Source organism: Hippopotamus amphibius, chromosome 8 (genome assembly GCF_030028045.1).
Source record: "Hippopotamus amphibius kiboko isolate mHipAmp2 chromosome 8, mHipAmp2.hap2, whole genome shotgun sequence".
Classification (NCBI taxonomy): domain Eukaryota; kingdom Metazoa; phylum Chordata; class Mammalia; order Artiodactyla; family Hippopotamidae; genus Hippopotamus; species Hippopotamus amphibius.
Genome location: NC_080193.1, coordinates 137,588,944 through 137,609,550, shown reverse-complemented (window position 1 = coordinate 137,609,550; position 20,607 = coordinate 137,588,944). Strand labels below are relative to the sequence as shown.

The following is a 20,607-nucleotide window of genomic DNA, read 5'->3' as shown; positions in this document are numbered from 1 at the left end:
ATATTATTATGAAGTCAAGACATACTCTTAGATGACACCTTAGCAGTATACATTTATTTCAAAATGCTTAATTTGCTATTAAAATGATTTAAGACCAACAAAAATGTGGTCTTTTAATACAGGTTTCAAAGTAATAAAACACTCATGGTCACATTTTAAAGTTAAGAGAAAAGAAAAATATGCCACCTGAAAATGTTTTGAATTCTACTCACTAGATTTAATTTACCAGATTTTGACAAATTTATCCCTATTAACTCCCGAGAAAACTGCTACAAGAAAAACATATCATTTATGAGTCTTTCAAACATAAAAGGACAAAGAAAAAGCACATTTCTGACAAATAGTATTTATTTTGTTTGTCCGGTTTAGTAATGCCATAACAGGTGAACTTGATTTGTATATTTTACTTAAAGAAATCACCACAAATTAATTTTTTGTTATATTTTTAATTACACAGATTTTAACTACATTAATAAATTTTACTTTCTTCTAGGGTAAATGCCTTTTCTGGAAATAAACATATCACTTGACTTTTTTTTTATTACTTTTTGTTTCTGAATTCATGCTTGATAGATCAATTGAGCACAGTCCTTGAAATTACATATAAAGTGGACCAAATTAAGATTCCGATAGTATTGATTTCCCCTTGATGTAATTTAAAATGTGTAAACTGCCACTCGAAATAGAAGTGCAATACCTGACATTTAATCATTTGGCAGTCTTTTAGGCATAGGTGAATTACTGCACTGTTATTTGAACTGAAACATCTCATAATATATGTGTAACAGATTTTGTATGATGCAAAACTTTACAGCAAGATATTTGAATGTTTATTAAAAAATTCTCAAAATGACATGAGAACATGTTTATTGTATAAATAAAAGCACTTAGACATTAAGAGTGTACATTATTCAATAATTTACATCATCATAAGAAAACTGGGGCATGAGTTAACCAGTACAAACTACCACACTATATTCATATTCCACTCACATTCATTATAAAACTACTTAATTTTTACCTTAGTAATGGATGTCTGTTTACATTAATTATTTTAAAAGCATCAAAAACATGAATTGCGTTTCAGTAGAAAAATCCTAGTAATATACTCTCTATGGCTAATGTTTATATAAGATTATCTATCTAATGTAAAGTGCAAAAGAACTGTCTGACAACTGGGTTGGACTGGCATGGAACATTAATTTTGCTAAGAGGAAGGGTTCTGCGGTGTAAAAAAAAAAATATTTGGAAAAAATTGGGTCAAATAAAATTAAACGAGATTTTCTAGAGATTTTCTATACCTTACACATTCTTAAGCTCCTCGAGGAAGGTGAGACTTTCCCAAATACATTTGGTCATGGAAACTCCTTCCTCACAGACCTCCTGTGACCAAAAGTCATAGGAACATCTTTGGAAAAGGATGAGTTAGAGAATTGTGTAAAGAGTTCTAACACAAAGTGTCACTTGGCAAAACTTATATGAGTCATATCATGCCATTTTAAAAGTTGTACCTCAACTATGAGCATCCAAATAAGGAAAATTATATTTGACCTCAGAACAGTACTGCAATTCAACCACCCATATGAACTGGATGTTAAGATTCCAGGCTGCTTAGTCACAGTATCACCCTTATTCAACATGAATGATACACAGTGTGTTTATATTAGTTTTTTCCTACCACACTTCTAATTAGAATTCTGTATCTTTTATGGCTCAGTTAACATGCTCTCACATTATCGAATATATGTTCATGAAAAAAAAATTAACAACCAGAGAACAAAATTATGTGGATTATTTATTCACACATTTTTATAAAGCTGACCAAATGAATTTGACAGCTAATTATATAAAATTATCAATATCAACATGAATATACATTACTTCCTAAAGTGAAAGTGATCTACAATTTTATACATTTATAAAAGGTTTCTTTTTCAAGATATTACCATTCAACCTCCGTCTTTCATGAAAATGTCTCAATGAAAAACTAAATATTAACTTGGTCATGAGCCATATTAAAATCATGTCAATATCTATTCACCTTTAAGCTGGACGATATTCAGTTAAAGTGTAAGAAAAATATGTGGTTTATTAAATCTTCATTAAGAAAGACTTAGGGGTGTTTGCCAAGAAAGGGGCTGGATTAACTAAGTTTATAGCAGAAATCTTAAAATGCTAAGGGCCCGGTGTCTCCACTTTGCAGTTTTCGTAGCAACAGCACTTGGAAATGTTGCCGTGCTGCCTACCACGCTCAGGACCCACGTTACACTTATTGATAAAGCCTTATTGGTTTACTAAGGTCAAAATCACTAGCTAATGTTGTCAAGAAAGTCAAACTTACAATTTCTGAATATTTAAACAAAGCTGTAGATTACTTGATTTTTTTAAACTTTGTAAACAGTTAACAGCACTACGTACAAACTGTTTAGTTTAAAAGAACAAATTTAAATACTGACATTTCATTAAAAATATGTCATTTCCAGAAAAATCTAGATTTAGAGGAAGATGCCATTTTAGGTTATCTATAAAGTGCAGAGAAAAACATTATGTTTATTAAGATTTTTTTTTCCACAGAAGACAATAAAACATGCTGAAGAAAAATATATACTGCAAAAAAAAAAAAAGGGAAAAACAATGCCTCCTGTAGTTTTATCTCACCATACATTAATTTATGGTTCACCTAAGGTGATTTAAGATAAAATTGTAGGAACTACAATTTCCTTCTTCACAGGCAAAGACTCATGAGTTTCTGTTCTCTGATTATGTGACCAAAGAACAAACCCTATTACAAACATGGCACAAAATCTAGGCTTCTCCTTCTGGCTCACCCTCAAATACCAACAACTAGAAACAAAATTTCCAAGTATAATTTGTAACCTTCAGGTAAGCATAAATTAGTTTTATCTAGGCTTTCATCATTTGGCTTCTTATATAATCTATCTTGTAAGAAAGAAATTAAAGCTGAGAGGTATTTATATCACTTAATCATACACCAATATTTATTATGCAGATTTATCTAAAGTTATAAATTTACTTAAAAGCAATAATATTCCAAATACAAAAACATCTCTTTTATTGCTTTGCACTGTGAGCTAAAGTAAAAACACATAGAAAGAGAAGAGATTTAACAGACAGGGACATGGAAAAGCCTCAAAAGCTTTAATTCAAAGCAGTCCAGTTCATTTCTTCCAAGCAAAGAAATTCACAGTATTCCTTCAGCCTTCAAATTCTAGACATTCAAATTGCCATAGTGCCCTGCAAAAACTGATAAATGAGCAAAATCACCAGCTGGTAACAACAAAATGGCTGTTGGTTTTGACTACTTATATTCCACAGAAGCATTTTTACAGGAGGAGAAATTTTGAGTTTCTAAGGCTTGTAACTCAAACCAGTATTATACGAGTAGGATAAAGTTGACCCTATAATTTCCACATAACAAAAACAAAGCAAAACCTTGAAAGACTGAAGAACATGTGAAATATAAACTTTCCTATAGCTTCTATTAAAAAAACAAAACAAAACAAAAAAACCTGGCACCAACCATTTGAAATGAGAAATGAACAGTTCCATTACCTATCACAGATGAAAATTTCCTCTCTCTCTTAGAAGAAAGATCATCACAAGTAAATTACTCTTTATAAAAGTAAGGGTAGTTTTGCCCTTAAAAATGATTTGGAACATAAACTGCCAAAAGCCTGTCATAAACTTTAAAAGTATTTTTATGTTTAATATGAAGACAAACTGGTATTTATACCACTATTGAATCTTACATGTGTGTTAAGCTGAAAAATACAGGAAAAGAATATGGTCTCTAAAATACATTATTTCCAGCAGTGAAACCAGAGAGCACTTAAAATTTTTTGATACCTATAAACACACACAGAACACAGTATAAATATCAAAAGTGTAATACAAGATACTCACATCGTCATATATGAAATTCACAACCCCTTGCTGCAAGTGGTCTCTTCTCCTAAAGAAATCTTTAAACAAAAAATTACTTTTTTTGTTACAACTTAAAATCTATAGTTTTAAATACTTGGTGTCCCCAGGTACTAAAACATGAATAATTTTATACTCAATTTTAAATCATAAATGATTTTATGAACCAGGCAACTGAGATAGGAAGAAAACTTTCCAAAACTGAGCTATGACAATTTTTCACTATATATATTCCTAAATTTTTAAAGCCTTAAATCTCTGATTAGGTTTAATAGTGAATAAAGTGGGAAAACACACATTATCAACTTGCTGAACAAAATGAGGGACACCATTCAAGAAAAAAAGCTACATGATGCTGTGCCCATAAATGGTCCATACCTGTCAATGCTCGAAGCTTCACACAGCAAGCAACATAATCATCAAAGAAGATCCTGCCATTCTTGCTATAACGCTTAACAATAGCACTTAATGTCTGAGGACTCAACCTATAACCTAGAAAAAGGGATTGCTAGATTAAAACTTCTAAAACTAAACATCATAAGAATACCACAACACTCAATGCATTCTTGTCAATAAAGTCAAAAAACAAATTAACTTTCAAAATTCAGTACATATAAATATATATTAGAAACAAAACACATTCCTACTGAAATTGTGCAGACAAAGGTTTCATTAATAGTGAAGTAGTACGTAATTCTCACAATTCTAGCTTTGTAGAAAATCAAAGCTAGGAAAAAGAAAATATTTATCTTTTGGTGTTTTTAAAATATATTTTGATTTTGAAATAATGTCTAGTGTATGTCGCAAGGTTTTTTTAATGCATCAGTATTTCAACCCTGTAATTTTATAGCTCTTTAAAGAATATCAAAGCAAAGATTATTAATGATCTTTGCTGTCATTCAAACCTGTATTTCTCACTGCCTATATTGCTTGCAAGTACCTTTTATAGTCAAACAAAATTTGAGAATCAACATGGTTACTCAGAAGGGGAAGAAATAGGAAAATGTTACTCCATTTTGTCCTATAACCCTTATTCTGTTTCTTCACAGATTTTCATCTTAACCACGGTCTTCTTACTATTTCCTTGGTTCTTTGTTGTCTAGCCCAGTGGACTCCAAAAGCTTTTGAATGTGTACTTCTATGAGTAAAAAGTTTTGGATCATTCACCTCCATTATATGTGTATTAATTTAGTTTTCAATTCTATACATGTATTACAATTTGATTATTTACACTTTAAAATATACATAAAACTAAAATTTAAAAATAATGGAATAAAAGTAACTACAAAAATAAATTAATATATTCCGCTGTTGCACCCCTACAGATACTCCTATGTATTTAATGAGATTTGTACACTTTACTGTGAAGAATGCTGACCTAGAATTACTGTCTTTATAAATTACTGAATTAGTAAATTTAGACAAAAGAAATTAATCCAGTCAAAGGGAAAAATAATAAAAAATAAATGCAACAGAAGACAATTCTATGCATAGCTATAATAAAATGCAGTCCCGGAAAGTTGCTAAAAGTAAATGAAAGGTATAAATTAATAGAAGTCAAATATACAAGTTAATGTAATTATATGCAAATAAACTCTGCACTGCCTATTAGAGAGTTTTGATCTGGGTGTGGGATTAATAAAATTTGTAAGATTTCCCATAGCATTCTCTGTGAAATAATTTGAATATCTTAAAATATATCTGAAGACCTTGAATTTGAATTATACGGAATAACTCTATGTTATATTCAACTGCCTATGTGAACTCTTTGGCAGGTTTCTTTTTTGCAAATGATTATATTAATTGCCCAACACTGTGCTAAATTAAGAACCAAGTTTAATTCATTAGGAATTAAGACTCTATAATTGAACTAAACATGTTTATATGGCCACAACTGTCCCTAAAATGACCATCTATTAAAATATCTGTTTATATAACAAAACTAATCATAGCTTTGACTTTAAATTGGAATTTGAGGTAATTCGCACTTGGTTCAGATTCCTGAAAGTTAAAATCTTTCAAAAAGTTAGTTTTGTTACAAAAGCATTTTGTTTAGAAATGAGTTTAAATAAAATCACAAGCATAAATACAATTTAAAAACTACTTAATATTGCATTAACTGTAAGCAAGTTAAACACCATCTATATTATTACTTTTTGAAAGAAAATAGATTGAGAACCTTAGCTTATCAGAGATACAATAAAAATAAAGAATAAAGTTACAGTCTTTTAAGATATTCTAAAATGCAGACTTCCCATTTTGAGGTTTTTTGGTGTCTACTGTGTGTTCTACAATGCGTAAAAAAAGAAGAAAAGCAAAAAAACAGTTTTTACTGTTAGAAAGCTAGACTAGGTATGGAGACCTGTAATTGAGATGTCTTTGCTGTCAAATTAGAGATCTTACCAAGTTACAGAAGAATACAACATAAATGGTAAGAGAGTATAAATAATTAGGATAAATTTAAGTATATTTAACATAGGAAATTCAGAAACTGTTTTATCAACCAGAATGTATGAAAGATCATCTTTTGAAAAACTCATAAATAAAATGGTTTTTGTTAAAGGTCTTTAAACAGAATATATCTACAACCTTGAAATCAGATTGGACAACAGCTGGTGAAATAATACACCCTTTTATTACTCAGCAAATTTCAACAATTATGATTCATCTGATCAAAGAACAAGGATTACCTGGATTGACTCTAAAGAACTTTAAGATGCTTACCCATAGCAGCAATGGCTTGATTCAGTTCATGATGCTCTACTGTGCCACTTCCGTCTTTATCAACAGTTATGAAGTTTTGCTTCCAGCCATTAAGAGCTGCCCAAAGTTCCTTGAATTCATTAAATCCCATTTTTCCTGTGTAATCTCTCTGATAGTTTTATTAACAAAAATAAATTTTGATACCAAAGAGAATTTATCTGCACCCAAAACTCCAAATAATTGACTAAAAAAATTGTAAGTTTGCTTCTGCAAGAGTTAGCCAAGTTTAGCATATAAACAGGTTTACATGTAAAGACGGAAAAGAATGGAATTCGAATAGGATGTTACAAAGTATTTTTAAGCTCTCTAGTTTACTATGACCATTTATATCTAATAATTGCCTTAATATTCAGAAAGTAATTATTCTACATTCTAGTTATTTTCTACTTTTACTTAAGGATACATCCAACATGGCAATCATAATTCTGCAGGTTTCCAAACTGAAGGCTATAAAACACATTTATTATTTGCATTAAATTCTGCCTAGTTTTATTTGTGTAAAATTATAACAATTTCTATTTTCAAAACAAAACATTTACAAATTGCCCAAAATACACAATCACCCAATGAACAAACTCTGAATGTTAGGCATGCATAGTTAAAAAAAAAAAGAAAGACTAAAATAAAAAATTACTACCTTCACACTAGTCACATCTAGTAAGAGAATTTAGGTAATTAAATAGGCAATTATAAAATACTTAAACAAGGGAAAAGGAGGGCTTCAGTCTTCCTATCACAAATGCCAAGTAGGGTTTAAGCAGAAGTTATCATATACTGAGATCACAAAACTTGAAAGCGTTAGAAATTTGGTTAAAGCTTGGGAGATAGGGGAAGGAGAGGCATATAGCGACTTCAGAAACCCAGAGGAGGACCAGGTCACAAAAGTCTTGAATGCCACCCTAAAGTTTTAGCCCAATGGAAGTTACTGCAGGATTTTAAGGAACAGAGGGGCAATTCTAAAATTTCCATTTCAGAAACTGTAGTTGACAAAGAATAGACTAGAGAGTAAAGTAAGATGAATCTGGATGTAGGTAAATCATTTGCTAGTTTATTTCAATCAACCAAGTAAGAAAGAGATGAGCTTCAGAACTGAAAGCAACTGTTTTTTCTTGGGGGAGGGGAAAAGAAAGGAAGAAGAAATAAAGATAATAAGATAGGCTGCTACCTTAAAATCAGAGGTTATTAGAAATACTAACACTTTCATATTTAAGGAACTAGAACTGAGGACTCACTAGGCTGAATTTTATTTTTCTAACCCTTATCACAATTACATTCAACCAGCATGCTGATTTAACTCGACTAATTACACATAGTCCCTGATAAAAGAGACATTATGTCAGTACAGTTCAGTCAAGTTTACGAAGTTCTTACTTGTAGCTCCTTAAAATAAATGAATGAATAAATAAGTAAAAATGCTTAAAATTATTTTATGCTTTTTGATAAAATATTCTGAAATTTTTATAAGAAAAAAGCTATTTCAGCTGAATTTTAGACCCATTAAAGAAAATTATAAAACAATCCACAAGTTAAAAGAGCTTTCTATACATGTTTCATATGGTGTCAATGTTAGAATAGGTGGTTACAGTATTTTCAGACTGATAATTCAACTGACAGTGAACAGGCACTTACTATGAGTCAGGTAGTGTTTGGTGATTTCACATAAACACGCCAAACCTATAAAACAGCTCCAGTTTTACACATAAAGCCAACTGTGGCCCAGAAAGAGAAAGTCTCCCAAGTTCACAGAGCTAACAGGTGGAAGAGTCAGGATCGGAGCCCAGCTCTCCTTCATACAAAACCTGCTCAGACAAGGGATGGGGAGAAATCTCGGGAATGGCATTCCATCATTTTGTCAAGTAAATGACATCAGTTTTGCCTTAAAGTTAACACGGCACACATTCATTAAGTGGGAGATTCTGAATAGATGACAATAAATGACAAAAAATTGAGTCATCAAATAAGCAGATTGTCGATCGATCTCAAAATAGGACCAAGCATATGTAAGACTGAATATCTTTGACAAAGAATGGAGGGAGAGAATTTTTACGGAAGTTGACACCTCATTAGAATGGACAGAATTGAATTTTTAAAAGATGTAATCCTTTAGAGAAAAAGAGAATGAGAGACGAAACAAAGGAAAAAAATTTTGCAAGCTGGAAAAGTATGTAGACATAAGTCAACAACCTAGATCTGAGAAAGTGGCTTCCTGAACTTGCAATAAGAAAAGCTGAGAAGCAGCCTAGTTATCCTGGAGGAGACCCCAATCGTTTAAGAACTGGCAATACTTCTGAAAATGGGTGTGAATATAGAGACAAAAACAGTAGGACTGCTTTAACGTCTATTTAAGGAGACTTTAGAGCCCCAAATCCCCTCCTTGCTTCAGCTACGTGCACGGCTGCCCTGTGTGTTTCCATGCCAGACATCTGGGGTTTTATTCTCTGGAGAGGTCTGTGCACCGCAGGAAACCAGGCACAGTTGAGGACAGGGCTATTTACTAAAACAAGGAAATTAAATGACAATTTACAAAAGACTGAGAACCCTGCTGAGTCCTCCCTCCTCCACTCCAGACAGAAGATCAACTGGACAACCAGCCCCGAAGGAAATCCCTAAAGATCCTGACACCCAGTGTCGGAGGACAAACTGCCCAGCCAAACCAGCAGACTCTGAAGTCTACAGTCAACACCCAGCCTGGCTCTCAGGGCTTCTAACCGGCATTTTAGTTAAATGTGAGCAACCCAGCATCATTAGACACCTGAGAAAAGCACCTAACATGAAAGACAGCCAAACAAACAAACTGGAAAAAAAACGGAGGAAGTAGGCTATGTAGGAAGAAAAAAACTTAAAAAAAAATACATTAACAATCTTAGAGAGATAAGGAAGATATCACATCCATGAAAAAAGAACAAAGGCTCTTGGATTTCAAAAACATGATAGGAGAAATGCAAGACTCAATAGAAGTTTCTGAAAATAAAGTTGAGTGCTCACTTTAGCAGCACTAAAATTGGAACCATACATGGCCCTTGCGCAAGGATGACACACAAGTTTGTGAAGCATTCCATGGTTAAAAAAGAAAGAGAGAAAGAAAGAAAGGAAGAAAGAAAGAGGAAAAAAAAAAATAAAGGAGGGAGGGAGGGGAAAGAAAGAAGGAAAATAAAGCTGAGGAAATTTCCCCAAAAGTAGATAAAACCAAGAGATAGGAGAGAAAAGGAAAAAAAAAAAAAAAAAAAAAGTGACCCAGTCCAAATGACAGGTATTCCAGAAAGAGAAAATGAGAAAACAGCACTGAAGAAAACTGCCCAGAACTAAAGCAAATGAGTTTCCAGACTGGGAGTGCCCACTGCACTCCCCACACAAGGCACAACACTGCGACATTTCAGACTAGGGACAAAGAGGATCTCACAAGCCTCCACACAGTAACAACAAATGACATACAGACAAGAAACAAAAAGACAAAGCAACAATGGAAGCTGGAAACAATGGAGCAATACCTTTAAAATTCTAAGTCAAAATAATTTGTAATCTGGAGTTCTGTACCTGGCCAATCACTTAATTCTGAGGACAGAATGAAAGCGTTTTCAGAGAAAGTCTCAAAAAATTTACCTCCCGTGCACTTTTACTAAGAAGCTAATGAATGATACATTTTATCGAGTTTAAAAAAACAACAAGGGATTTATGGAATGAAGGGGAGATGCAACTCCAGAGGAACCGGCTCCAGAATGAGTGCAGGCAGGACAGCTACACACAGAAAGTGAAGCACAACAGAAGGCTCCAGGGTGAGGATTAATTTCAGAAAAAACATAATTACATAAAAAGGAAAACTAATCACATATTATCACAAGACTCAGGAACAGCATTTAGATAGTAACAATAAGGCAAATACTGATCACTGAGCTAATGAAAATTACTCAATAGCTATACTGGATGGATGAGGGGAAGGGAAGGGCTCCTGTGTGGTATGCAGGGACACGGGTGAGAGGGTTACATCCTCATCCTCACCGTCCACAGCTGGACATAATCATTCATCATCATTAAAACTGAAAATCAATAGTCATAAAGGTATGCTATTTTGAGATATGGAGGCAAACTTCAAAAGAATTAGCTGAAAAAGTTGAAACAAGAGTTTCCCTACAAGTGTCGGGGAGCGAAGACTGTACACTGAACCGTATTTTTATAACAAGCGTTGCAGAATTGACTCTAAACTATGTGCATGTGTATCTCTGTTAAAATTTTTTTTTATATTTTAAGTATGGAAACAAAAAACTTAGAAAGTGAATTTCCCAGTTCAATTTTAACAGAGGGAAAAAAAGATCTCACGAGAGTAAGTTCCACTAATTCCAGACTGTGTTAAACATTTCTGAAGTTCTTCAGCATCCACTTCACCATCCTGTTAAAAAAATAATTATAACCTGATTAATAAAATCAGTTGTATAAAAGCATACTAAAAGCTAACTAGCTGTTCTAGGACAATCAATAAATATGCGATCTTCAAGATATTACTCTATTATCAACTACCAAATTATAGAGATAATTATTGACGGCAAAGGCACATTAGAGAACATCAAGCATGAATACTTTTTCCACAATCAAATTTTACTCTCTTAAATTCAAATATAATTTATATTCTCAACTTCTGAAAAACAGCATCATCACTCTGTCTCATAACAGTGCAGAGTAATACCTGTGGGAATAGCAAGTACGCTTAAAATGCTGAAATGTGTTCAAAAACTTTCCCTTCCTGCCCCTTTTGAGGGGGGATTATTTCTAAAGGATACTGACTCTTTAACTGGGAAGAGAAAACATCTTTTTCCTCCACATCACTACCCTCAGCAAAATTTTAGAGTCCCCCTACATTTTGTTGCTATTCTTCTGATTTTTGTCTAAATATTCCTGTTTAACCTTCTTATGGGAAAAAAGTTTTCTTTAACACAAACAAGAAACCACAATGGAAGTGAAACAGGTTGAATACTCTCATTATGTTTCAGTATCTCATCCTATTTTCTACAAAAATAAAGAGCTGAGTAATTTACTTGGAAGCATCACATACACTGTCACAAATTCAAAACGACAGCTCTGAGAAAGGATTAAGGAGACAAATTTAAAGCATGTAATTTGTAAGAATCCAAGAAACAAACAAAAGTTTTACAAACTACTTCTAAGTGGTATTATAAACACTTCTAAGGAGTATTATAAACATTATCGGGCAAGTGAGAAAGTAACCTTTAAGTTTAAGGAAGTTTTAAGAAACTCAGTAGTCACAACGAATAATGTTTTAATGCAATATTAAAAAAAATGAATGCAAAGAATCTGTGAATAAATATCCAGTTTTCAAAAAAAGCATCTGACCCTGTGATTGCACCATTCACCTCATTTGGCTCTTGACATTGACCCTGTTTGGGTCTGTCGAGCCTGTTAGATTTACCTGTTTTACATTTTTAAGATATTAAAGTGTGTACTGGTTTATTTACTGTAGTTTAGTCTGCTTGTTTTTGGAAGATAAACCCAAGTATTTAGCGGAACAACTTAACTCCAGGCAAAGGATTTTATATTTCAGCGAAATCTGATTCTGGACACAATCAAGGTGGGGACAATCACAAAACCACTAGGTGGGGAAGGGTGACACAGGAGAGGAAGGGAAACAAGGGAGGGGACTAAAGGTGGGGGGGGGGGTAGGGGGAGAAACAAAAACTTCACTCAATCTAAGTTTAAGGAACCAATACTCCAAAATATGTGGGGAAATCTAATGTTCAGAAAGTCCACAAAAATCAACCATTTTAGAACAAATTCATACAAGACGAAATAATTTTATAGAGCAATCGTTAAAACAAGTAAGCTAAGAAAATACAGAGAAATAAATGAACAGATATCGTCCATTTAGCAAGAATAAGAAATTCATCCGTGTTACATATTATCTATGGAACAACCTAACACGTTCGAGCACCATTAAACAGGCTAAGTACCAAGCAGTGTCCAAAACAAATTTCTCACCTTCATAGAGGTTACATTTTAGTGGAGGGAGAGAGGCAATGAAACAGAAATGACACCTGATGGTAGTGCTGAGGGAAAAAATACAGCAGCGTAAATGTGCTACCAAGTAGCGCTGTGGAGGAGGGTGAGGAAGCCAATGTTATTTTATATAGATGGTGAAACAGAGCCTCACATGGAAGGTGAATTTTGAGAAAGATCTGAAGAAAGCGGAGGAGCAAGCTATGTAGACACCTGAGGGAAGAGTACTCTAGGCCCGAGCTGTCCAAAACAGAAGCCACTAGCCCTGTGTTCCACCCAGCACTTAAATGTGCCTAGTCGGAACGGAGATGTTCTGTTAGTGTAAAATACACACCAGATTTCCAAGACTTAGTGGCAACAACACAAAGTATCTTAAAAAACACTGAAAAAGACTAAAAACAAAGAAATATCTTAATAAGTTTTACACTGATTACATGTTGAAATGTTAATCTTTTTTGATACACTGAGGTAGATAAAATATTCTATTAAAATTAATTTCGCCTATTTCTTTTTGTTCCTTAAAATGCACTAATTGGAGGCTTGAGAACTACGTAGGGGGCTTGCATTTGTGGCTCACATTCTATTTAATTTGGACAGTGCAGTTCTAGGCAAAGAGAACAAGTACAAGGGTCAGAGGATGTCCCTGGCTATGCCATCATCTTCACCCACCCACCACGAGCACGCCTTTCCCTGTACTGTTATCATTTCCCACAGGTCTATCTCCCTGACTAGACAGAGGTGTCTAGGTCGATGTCTGAGTTTCATTTACCTTTCTTCCCCAGACCCTAGCCCAGTATCTAGTATAAAGCAAGTTAGCTGTCTGTTAGAATGAAGGTAATTCCTCTGGTTCTTCATCAAACTATAGTCACTTGTGATAGTTTGCAGTCATATTTCATTTACTATTTCAAAAGGTTGAAACTATTACAACCTCTCATTCAAGTGCAGATTAAATTCAAAAATCTAAAACCTAATTAATGAATGAAATTCTATTTGACGTGCAATTCTATAGAATTTTGGAGTTTTTCTAACAACCTGCACAGAGGTTTTTGCGAAGTTATTTATCACCACCAGAAAGCATCATCCTAGTACACTACTGCATACTCATGTTTCACACATTTTATGAAAACATGTTCTCTTAATTAACTGACTAACAAGCAGTGTCTCCCTCAATCATATGAAGAAAATCCAAGTGATCATTTTGGGCCTCTTTACAGGCAGTTTGAGCTGAGGTTTGTGATCAACCATATAAACTCTAAACTAACTTACCCTAAATGCAGTGGTATAAAACTGCATTTTCTAATTAAATATCAAGAGCTTTAGATAGATAATTAACAAAAAATCAATTGCCATTGGTTAGGTTAACTGACAGGCAGAAAGATTTTGAAATGATATTCAAGTTCAAGTCCTATTTATTAGGCTAATCAATCTTAATCTCTACTTACTCATCTATAATAAAAGAGAAGATCCATCTTGCCTACCTCACAGAGCTGCTGTGTGGAAAAGTGGAAGCAGTGTGCACATTAAAGCTGTTGGTATTATCAAGATACTTGTGTGTGTGTACGTGTGTAGCCATGTGTGTATTTATGAAGGCACTAACCAGAATTTCTCTGAATCAATTCATGATCGAATCATTACTGTTCAGAAAATGTCCTCCTATAAAAAGGGCGCTGCAGATTTAATTGGTCATTTCTCATAGAGTATCATTAATTATGACGTCTATCAAAAAAGAATATAGCTGCAGAGGTGAGTTCCGTAATTAGGTTCTAGGATCATAATGCATAAGTCTGATATTACACTTGAACCCTTAAAGCCAGACAAAATTCACCATATAAAAGAACTGTCTAAATATCTGGACTACAAATTGAAAATGAGATAGTTTATGCATCCATTCAACACATTTATTGAATGACTAATACGATCCTAGAACCTCCTGGGTAAGAGAATATGACAAGGGCCATGTCCTTATGGTATAATTACTCAAAAGTATAAGACTATGATAAGAGTATGGAAAATTTACAGAAAGTATCGAATAGTACAATCATAGCAAATCACTGTCTATAACTGTTAAAATGAAATATAGTTCTTAAGTCAAATAAAACCCTCTAAATATACGTGTCGGGCTCATGTTTTAATTTGTAATTTTATAAAATGGATTTATTATATAGTCAGCTATAGATAACATACTTATTCCCAGTATTATACTATTAATACTTAAGAGCTCCTTGCAGATTAGAGTGTTATCATGTAATATTTAGGATTGCATTTAGCTGCAAACAATTAGAAAATGTTATTAAAGGGGCTTAAACAAATGTTTACTGTTTTATATAAGAAGTCTGAGGCTACGCAGAACAAGACTCTGTGACAACTTAAAGAGACCATCAATCTCTTTCCATGTTTCCACTTTCCCCATTCACAGGCCTTTATCTCACACTTGCTGCCTCAAGGTCACAAGATGGCTGCAGCACCTCCATATTTCAAGTCCCCTTTCCAGGCAAGTAGGATGAAGGAGGAAAAAGAGCCAACACTAGTTCCAGGAAAGCTTTCCTCATTTGGAAAAGGAAAGCATCCCAAAGAAATTGTACTTACATCTCAATGGTCAGTTTATGGCACATGGCTACCTCTATACAAAAGTGTCTGAGATGGTTTTAGGGCTTTCCAACCTCTACCACAAATGAAAAGGAAAAAGGATGTTTTGAATGGAATTTAGGTAGCCACATGTAATAATTCTGTGTACATCCTCTATTTCTAGAAAGGCATATGGGACCTAGTGAACATTTAAGCAATTGAATAATGAATGGAAAATGTTATCAAACTTATACGAAATTCTAACCACTCAATAAATCACTCAAAACCACTATAAAAGAAAAGAGACATGGACTGTGATTGAAACTCAAGTGTGATCTCTGTCTCTGCTCATTAGTCTGGTATCTGCCCCTTCATTCTGCCCTGTTTCTTTCACCTTTTCCTGATCTGCTTTACCATCAAGCCTCTCCCAGAAACATCTACAACTTACAAGTCTCCTCTGTGATACTCTGCCCCAGCTTCCTCAGGGAGATTTACACAGAGATCTCCTTTTCCCAGATCCGATCTGGCTCAGTCTCCATGCACCACCCTGGTTCCCCCTAACGTGTCAGACATCAAACTAACTGACTTCTTAATGCAATAATTATGACTACTCTCATCTCTGACCACAAGAAGAAAATCAGTCTACATAAGTTTAAAATACAAGTTTCATATACAGTTAAAATGATACACTAAATAAAAGAGTTGACATTTTAAATTGCAATCATTTTTTAAAACTATTATTTGTGCAATAGATTTCGCATTTTACCTGGCCGGCAACAGCAGTGAAGTATGTCCACATGGGGTCTCCCGCTGAGGGATAACTGTCCAGATAAGCTGGATGTGCAGGGTATCCACCAGGGAGCACAGGTGGCCCTGTTCCTGGCACTGGCTGTCCCATGTGCATCTGCATTCCTGGCAGCTGATTGCTAAAATTTCCAAACTGCAAGAGTGAAAAAGTTATTAACACAAATTTTACCCATTATCCACTAAAGCTGGTTTAAAAGAAAATATTTATGAGAATTTTGTTGAAAAGCAAAAACTGAGTTACTGAAAGCTCCCAAATTAACTATTACAAAAGCTGTTAGCTACAAACTGCTAGATGCCCTGCATTACTTAATTCAGCTCATTAACAAATGTTATCCAACATTTTTTTTAGTGTTAAAGAAAAAAGTCGTCTCTAGCCTCTAAGAATGAGGCACATGTTAAAAAAGTGTTTACCATCATCACTGAAGCAAAAAGTAAAAAATACAAGAAAATTTCACCTACAGTAGCACTAAGAAGTAGTATACCTAAAGACACGTACATAGAAATGTGTACATGGTAAATATAATACAGTGAAATTGTGAACAAATCATCGCGAAGTGCATAGGACTGAAACATCCCCTCCACCAGAAAATATTTATTTTTTAAAAAGCAAGACACTAGTGAACAGAACAATAAAGTGATAATTCCAACAATAGTCCTCTTCAAAACTAGTAAGAATACCAACAACAAGAATACCAACAATAATAATACTCAGCTAATACTTATTGAGAACTTTTTATATCACAGGTACTGTTCTAACTACTTTCCATCTACCATGTGATTTGATTTCCCAATAAGTCAATGAGTTACGAAAGTACAACGTCATTTTTTCAGTTGAGGACGTGAAACTTCAAGAGGTTTCCTGAATTAGCTAAGGTCAAATGGCTAGTAAGGAGTAGACCATGATTCAAATATAAATCTGACCCCAGAGACTACATGCTGTTTGTTTCCTGCTCTGACTCTGGCTACTGTCTTCTTTCCACTTTGGAACTTGGTTATACATTTTTTTATATCTTAGACATTTTCCTCAGCATTTTTAATGAGTTTGGAGGAAGAAATATCAAGATTGTTCATTATTCCATTTGGAACAAAAATCTTGACCTGCATCTTTGAAGAATAAGCAGAGGCTGATGGACGGCAAAAAGAGAAAAGAATTCTAAGAATGAGGGGGAAAAAGGCAAAAGGTAGGAGTAGCAGTTTGAAAAGCTGCAGCCTGGGATATGGTAAGGCAAAAGGTAGGCAGGCAGTATGGGAGCTCCAGAAAATGTGCTCAAGGATGCAATCAAAAACTAGATTATGAAGCAAAGAAGTAGAAGAAAGGGAACAATAAACATTAAAACAATATAATGAATTTGGGGAAAAAAAGTGATTGTTCAAAAGTTACTTCTTTGAAGAGGCAGACTGTCAAAAGACAGGCCTGTTTCTGGAATAAAAAAGACAAGTGTATATTAACCACAAAGAGAATTCAAATTAAAAAATGTATATTAACAAATGCTTATGAGCACCTCTTTACCAATACATTTGAAAATGTAAATGAAATGGACCTTCTAACAGTATCTAAATTCTATAAATTATGAATATTGACTCAAGAAAGAAAAACTTCCTGTTTCTAATAAGCGTAACGAAGACAATAAGATCAATCTTAACCAAAAAAGAAAAAAATCAAAAACGTTCATAAAATATTATTGTCACTTCACTGGTGGGGGAAACTTCCAGGCCAATACTGAGGGACAAGTCTAGACCCACAGGGAAAAGGATTAGCAAAATTCCCAAAGCAGCTTTTGTTCTGAGGCAATAACATCTAGACTTTCCTTCCTAGGCCTCCAAGGACATGGAGGGCAATCAGGGCCCGGACATAGCCAAGAATTTAAGGCTTACTGGAGACCCTCCCTTACCACCTTAAGCTTCGCAGAAGGAAGAAAAACTGAAAAACTTTTTTCTAAGAAGAGAGGCCAAACTAAACATATGTATATTAGTGAAAAGCCAATGTTGAGGTGGTGCCAAGAGCCTGGCTATAGACCCTCTACTGTAGCATCTCTATGAGTGCCTTGAGGGTTCAGCATACTTGTTTTTTAACCAAAGTCAGGCAAGCAGTATTATATGAAGAACCTAGTCCTGGAAACAAACGTCTATTTACCTTTCCTTCCTGCCTCACAACATTAATTTCTCCAAAATCCAGTAATGTGACAGCCTGGTGGTGGTGGCCAGATTAAAGATGGTTGCAAATTCTTTGCCACCTTTCCCATACAAAGGCAAAGATTTTCTCCACACCCTCGAAACTGAGCTGGGCCTGTTTCAGCTTTATCTGGTAGAAACTGCACCACATGCATTCCAGGCTTATGATCAGTTTCTCTCTTAGGACATGGCCAGCATGAAGAAGCCCAAGACCCATGTGGAAAGGCCCACATGGAGGGTAACTTGGGCCCCTAGCCTACAAAGTTAATCCCTAAAAGTTGTTTATAATAAATTTATATTTCAGGTTGTCTTCCAGATAGTTTCAAATGAATCGAAACGATCATTAGGTCACCACTATCATCACCTGGTAACGTGACTGAACAAAACCTTGGACTTAAAAGTGTCAGCAATGTCATTTTCATGTAGTTTTGCACATTTTTGAATCTTTAGTATTATCTTTGATCCCTAGTTTCTTCCCAGAAATTTTCAACTACTTGCCCATTTTGTGAGGATTACTTTGGTGAAACTAGATCATATAATCAGTAACCCCGGGGAATTCTGCACATATAAACTGTGTAATAAGTCACAACAGGTTAAGAGGAAACAAGTGAGAGGCCAATGCTAGAACTCCACTTTATACCTCAGGAGACCAGCTGTACCTTAAATCAGTGTTCTTCAAACATTTGCTTCCCTATCCCTAAAAAATGTTGAAAAGTTATATACCTTTCCCCAGTTTATGTTGACATATGACGTTCTTAAGTTTAGATAGTTGTAAAGAATGCAATGCCTAACATACTGTAAATCTCGACATTCACAAAGTTTTACATCACTCCTCTGCTATCTACATACTATAATGATGATACTTGCTCCCACACATTTTTAAAAAAAAGAGAGAGAAATGAAAAGGCTCTTCTGGAACATTTAGAAATTTTACCTTTTTCCTTTTGTTTCTGGAATTCATTTTTTATTTTCTTTCTCGGCTGTATACATTTTCTATGTTTCAAATGTATCATTATGCTTGAAAATACTGATCACACTATTAATACTTACCTAAAATAAAAATATGTATATAAATTGAAATTTTAAATGTTGTTTTATTTCCTGTTACCATAATGGATACTACCATCACCACTCCCAACTCCCAAAGGTGATGTAGGCTAAACAGTTACGTAGTAAAGTACAATCTTCTCCACACACCCCCGCCACGCCCCGCCCCCCAAAAAGTCTAGAAGAACAGACTGTCCATGGTAGAATAGTAAACATTAGAAGACACTTAGCATATCTTAATTTCTTCATAAGCAACGAAAAGAACAGAAAAGGAGTGGTCAAAAACTTCAGGAAAAGGATGTCCAGCAAAACTGGGGAAGAGGCGGGGAAGAGGGCTGAAGGGAGGGTGGACCACAAAAGATCACTGGAACAAGAAAAAGGATGCTTTGTTCCTCCATTCCAGGGAAGACGTTTCTAAAAACACTCCACACCCTTGGCTCCACCAGGACTCGCCTAAGGCACCCTAAGGGAACAGAACCCCCGTGGCTCCCAGCTCCGGCTTCCCGCCCCGGCTTCCCGCAAAACGCCAAGTACCAGCGCCGCCGGGCACCGGAGGCGAACGAAGGAGGCAGGGACCGCCCGAGGGCGGACCCGGCACTTTGGGACCGCCCGCGGGGGCGCCACACCCCGCGGAGCCGGAGGCCGCGCCGAGGCGGCCAGGACTCACCCCTCCTCCGTATCCCGGGTAGGCCATGACCGTCTCGAGCGCGTCTCCCTTCCCGCCTCGGGTCGGCGTCTGCCCGGTGGGAGGAAAGCGGAGGCGCAGGGGCAGGCGTGGGCGCGGGCGCAGGTGAGCCTGAGAGACGCACTGGCCGCGCCGTTTCACCCCCTCGAGACCGACCCCTCCCGGAACCCAGCCCCGCCCACTCGGCTCGGATTGGCTGAGACTGGCCCTTCGGAGCCGAGACTGCCTAAGCCCGCCCCTTCCGCAGCCTAGTCCCATCCATCTCCTCTCTGATTGGCTTCACGCGCCCAGCCTTTTCCTGCTGTTTCTATTGCCTCACTGGGGTCTCGCTCGCTCTTATCACTAAACCGAGAAGAAGCCTTTGCTACAGCAGTTTCCACCCTCTTGGGAAAGGCTCTCTAGGCTGGTTTCTTTTCTCCTTAGAAACCCCAGACCAGGCAGTGCATGACTTCTTTTAACCTATTCCTCCCCTCTTTGGAAGCTGGACCACCGCATACATATCTATGAATTTCAAAAAACGTGAAGTTACTTATTATCTACTTGCATAGCGTTGGTGTCACATCATAAAAAACTGTAAAACCTTGACCTCTACTCCAAAGGTAGTGCTTCTGAGCCAAAATTCT

General features: G+C 35.5%; 1 protein-coding gene across 1 annotated transcript; it reads right to left on the bottom strand.

The window, feature by feature from the left end:
• Positions 1–200: 200 nt before the first annotated feature.
• Positions 201–20,133, bottom strand: GCA (grancalcin). The gene is made up of 8 exons (XM_057746229.1): positions 19,967–20,133; positions 16,040–16,213; positions 11,020–11,089; positions 7,109–7,152; positions 6,667–6,814; positions 4,321–4,434; positions 3,925–3,983; positions 201–3,264 (listed from the first exon to the last, which is right to left on the bottom strand). The coding sequence occupies exons 1-8, from the start codon at positions 19,991–19,993 to the stop codon at positions 3,238–3,240; spliced, it is 663 nt and encodes a 220-aa protein (XP_057602212.1). The 5' UTR covers positions 19,994–20,133; the 3' UTR covers positions 201–3,237.
• Between the last annotated feature and the right edge of the window lie 474 nt (positions 20,134–20,607).